The 4,998-nt window shown below is 38.5% G+C and overlaps 1 protein-coding gene across 1 annotated transcript; it reads right to left on the bottom strand.

The window, feature by feature from the left end:
- Positions 1-1,445: 1,445 nt before the first annotated feature.
- Positions 1,446-3,932, bottom strand: LOC115769145 (the record flags this gene model as incomplete). The annotated part of the gene is made up of 1 exon (XM_030713844.1): positions 1,446-3,932. A coding segment is annotated over one exon (2,487 nt), but the record flags the coding sequence as incomplete, so codon positions are not given.
- Between the last annotated feature and the right edge of the window lie 1,066 nt (positions 3,933-4,998).

Genomic DNA, 4,998 nt, shown 5'->3' on the forward strand with positions numbered 1-4,998 from the left:
TATTTTCGACCGATCGTTCCTATGGCAGCTAAATGATATAGTGGCCCGATTGAATTGCAATTGAAAGAGGAAATTCTGCAAAGCTTGATGATGATACCTTTACAACTAAAAGACTGGTTTGCATTGAAAAAGACAGACGGACCGAAGGAATTTAGCGAGTTAATTTAGATTTTCGGATTTAAAAATATTGAATTTAGTTTTCGTTCGAAATTAGTCAGCTGTTTGGGGTTTCACTTTTCATTATTATATCAATCATTGCTGTGAAACTTGTAAAAAAAATTGTCAGGGAATGCAACAGTCTCTAACGACTTGAAAAATATAAGGAACTAATTTATTAAAATAAAAACTACCTCTGTCTCCTTTTCGACCTCTTTCTAACTGGCACCGCTAATTGTGACTCACATCTGGCGTTAGCTACATTTCTGATTCATTTGACATTTCGATTTCACAGCCGCATTACTGAATAAAATAAATATTTGTAATATATCTATGTATGTAGAGCTCTTTGTGCTGACTGAGCAAACCCGTAAGAGCTACGAAGCTGCAATTTTATTACTGTGGTGAAGGTGTGTGCGAAGACATCCGATCGGCCTCAAGCTAGTTTTCAAAGATTTTTGTTTGAATTAATTTGACCATTCAAATTCTTTTTCAAAAGAGTTTTTCCCATCACTTACCAAAAGGAACATTTGTGAGAGCAGGCAGTGGCCATTTACTTGAGGAGAAAAATTCTCTATCCAACCTTTCGTAGACGCCCTACTTCAATCAGGGCCGATTGTCATTTTTAAAGTTTTCTTAGTTTGAGAACGGTAGCTAGGAACCATCGAAGAAATACCAAAGTAAAAATAATAACAAATTTATGTGTAACAAAATACCAATATGCGAACAGCTGAGAGCCATGCCTTGCTATGTCCAACTTACCCAACTTCGTGGCGGGTCGCCTACAGAGACGCGTGTCACGCCATTCACATCGCTAAGCGACTGTGACCAGTCCCGACAATCGCCCAGCGAGCCCGGCCATGCTAGTGGCCTGACATTTCTGATGGGTTGATAGTGATGTTTGGCCTTCATTGCATTGTATGAACATTTATCCCCGACGCGCCAGGGTTCTCATCGGAGTACTGTAGGTCGGCGTATAGACGGTCTGGAAAACACTTCCTGTGCCCCACATTCCTAAACAAGTTATATAAGATAACTTTAAAAGAAAATACCGAATTTTGTAATTTTTTGAATATGTTCAATCTAGTTATATTTTGATAGTGATGTTTGGCCTTCATTGCATTGTATGAACACTCATCCCCGACGCGCCAGGGTTCTCATCGGAGTACTGTAGGTCGGCGTATAGACGGTCTGGAAAACACTTCCTGTGCCCCACATTCCTAAACAAGTTATATAAGATAACTTTAAAAGAAAATACCGAATTTTGTAATTTTTTGAATATGTTCAATCTAGTTATATTTTGAAATCATACGTAGACATAAACTCATAATAGCTTCAATAATACAGCTTGCAAATAGACATGTTAAACAGAGCCACACCACAATATTTAACTCATTATACCTCTTTGGACTTGGATCGCATGCTATTGGCTCGGCTCGTCCAAAGTATATAATAACTATGCAAATGGAAATAAATATTTTACCCATATATATACAGCTGCGTTCCCATCGACAGTGCGATTGGCGGTTATTTCCAAAGCGCCAGGGTCCTATTATTGGTTGAAATAAATACCACTTTCCCATGCAAAGTTCGATACAAAATGAGAAGCGCGCTGACCACCTGTAAATTTCCTTTGGTGTGCTGCTTGCCTGGTTGAACAAATTGGTTGAATTATGTCTTCGCTCCATAGGTGACGCACGCACCCAGCGTTGAACTCGAAAATTTTGAGTTCGCTCCGTAAGTATGTCGGTAAAAACTACACTTCGACAAAAATAGTGTGGATAAATGCCCGAGTTGTCATGACCGAGTGAAAGGCGTACAGGCAAATGGACAAGCTCCCGGTGAAGCCGAAATGATATAGTGTTATTGCGCTCAAAAGTCTTATAAACGGGGTCTTGGTAAACAATGACCTGTATTTGACCTTGTGACGATTGCAATGAAAGTATAATGTTTGCTGAAGATCCAGAGTTATATCTACCGCCAAATGTAACTTTGACAATAATGTCACCACTTTGGCAAAGCTCTCCACTGTATAGCTCTTCTAAGTAAAGTCGTTTGTCCCAGAGGGGTGCTCTCTGCATTTGAAAAAAAAGGTACGCCATGACTGCCGTTGGTATAACTACGTAGCAAATTATTATTTGATAATTACGACCTACTACTGGCCTCTCTAAATGGCATTTAAGATTCATACGGACAACAATAATTGGTTTAGTGTCGGCGTCCAGGTCGCTAATAAAATTACAGCGGCAATGAATACCAAAGTACACGCTTTTATTCATATCAGGAATGCAGGAAATAGTCTGCCAGCTGGGTTCAGGTCGTGCATAATTCCAGATTCGGCAACTTCGGATTTCGGTAGAAAAAGTGAAATATGCACCCGTATCTTGATAAGAGTCCCAGTGCTCTAAGCTGTTCTCTGCGCGAATATAAATGTAAACTGGACGTGCCTGCTCACAACGGTTACGAAGTAACAACGCGATAGGTTCTACAATCCCATTTTTTACCAAACATGTTGCATTCTGTGTGTCCATGTCTCTCAGCTTTGGTACGTTTGTCATATACAGTAACACACGGTAATCTATATCGGCCTTTGTAAAGATAACACCTAGCACAGAGTGTCCATAAAGTTCGGTACGATACATGCGAACTTCATTGGCATTTATCACGTTGTCATGTATAACATTCTCCACGTCTTCTTGGGGATCGTCGAAGTCGCTTCCTTTTTGACGTCGCCTATGTAGGAGCCTCCGATCACTGCACTTGGGTTCGATTGCTGAGAAATTCGTTTTAAGTCGGGAGATGTATTGAAACGGCTCAGACAGTTTCTTTGTTTTCTCCCAGATTGCGTTGGATGTATAGGCATTAACAACTAGTACCTGTGTCCGTGATTCTTGCTCTGGATACCACCAGTACTGGCTCTGCTTATGACTCCTCACTGAGATAAGAACTTCATCATTTCGTAGCTGTTGACGCAACTCTTGTAATAAGCTTTCCGTGAAAATAAGAGTATGCATAGAGTCAGCAGATTCTATCACTATATCACGCTCTAGGTCAAGATCAAAGCTCTCCATACGCATTGTAAAAGTTGTTCGAGTAATTATTTTCGGTGCTTCCTCAGGATGTTGACGTCGCGCCGTACCCATACCCATGTAAAATAGGCACATACTCAGCTTCCAATGCGCATGTAGCCAATTGTTTATATGTTCCAGACCCTGTGGTTGCAGGGTAGACATTTGTTCCAGGCGATGACGGAAGTTATCTGTGTTAAGGCAGGATTCTGATTCTGCCCGACACTGTGACTTTGGTATAAACTCCCATTCAGCACTAAACTTATTAAGCAGGTCGCAAAGATCGTTTACCATCGTTTGGTAGTATTCATCCATAAGAGTATTAAGCTCGTTATTAGCAATAATAGATTTAAAAGTGGACGCTATAATATGCAGTATTCGAGCAAGAACATTGACTTCCATATCATCCAAAGGCTCAAGAGAAAGAACTACATTTGATAAAAGGCGTACGAGATGAGCTAATTGCACAGTAGTTTGTGGTTGATATACTCCCAATGTTTCAGTGAAAACAACGAGACGCTCTTTAGAACTGATTCTTCGAGCCAGTTGATTAAGCAATATAAAAGATTTTTGCCAATCTGCATATTCTAGCCAGTATCGAGCGCGTGCTAGGTGATTTATAATTGAAGACTCTGTATCTTCTACGTCAGTATGACGGACATTGACAGTCACTTTTACAGTTACGCATGCACCCAAATTATCGCATACCTTAAATTAAAAATATAAAAAAATAACAAATTAAAAATTAAAAAAATTTATATAAACAGTAAAATAAATATTTGTTTTGGAAATTGGAAATCAACAGCCGAGTCGATATGGCCATGTCCGTCGGTCCGTCTGTCTATTTCTATGCGAACTAATCTCTCAGTTTTAAAGCTATCTTAATAAAACTTTGCAGAAATCTCTTTTTTTTGTTGCACGCAACACATATGTCAAAACCAGCTGAATCGGACCACTATATGATATAGCTGCCATAGGAACGATCGGTCGAAAATTAAGTTGTTGTATGAAACACATTTTGTTTTTTCAAGATATCTTGACCAAACTCGGCATTTATTAGTTTTACTATACTCCTCATATATAGGCAAAATCCTATTAAAATCGGACTACTATATTATATAGCTGCCACAGGAACGATCGGTCGAAATTTAAGTTGTTGTATAAAAAAAAAACACATTTTGTTTTTCAAGATATATTGACCAAACTCGGCATTTATTAGTTTTGCTATACACCTCATATATAGGCAGAATCCTATTAAGATCGGACCATATATAGCTACAATGGGAAAGATCGGTCGAAATTAAAGCTATTGTATACAAAAACATTTTGTTTTTCAAGATATCTTGACCAAACTCCGCATTTATTCATTACTATGCTCCTCATATATAGGCAAAATCCTAAAAGGATCGGACCACTATATCAAATAGCTGTCATAGGAACGATCGGTCAAAAATAAAGTTGTTGTATGAAACACATTTTGTTTTTTCAAGATATCTTGACCAAACTCGGCATTTATTACTTCTACTATACTCCTTATATATAGGCAAAGTCCTATAGGGATCGGACCACCATATCATATAGCTGCCATTTTATTTTTTCTTTAAGCTATCTTGATTAAACTCGGCATTTATTAGTTTTACTGTACTCCTCATATTTGGGCAAAATCCTATTAAGATCGGACCACTATATTATATAGCTGCCATAGGAACAATCGATCGAAAAGTAGATTCTTGTATGAAAAACATTTTGTTTTTCAAGAAATCTTGACCAAACT

The sequence above is a fragment of the Drosophila novamexicana genome, unplaced genomic scaffold, assembly GCF_003285875.2.
Source record: "Drosophila novamexicana strain 15010-1031.04,08,12 unplaced genomic scaffold, DnovRS2.1 tig00002376-arrow-arrow-pilon, whole genome shotgun sequence".
Taxonomy (NCBI): Eukaryota; Metazoa; Arthropoda; class Insecta; order Diptera; family Drosophilidae; genus Drosophila; species Drosophila novamexicana.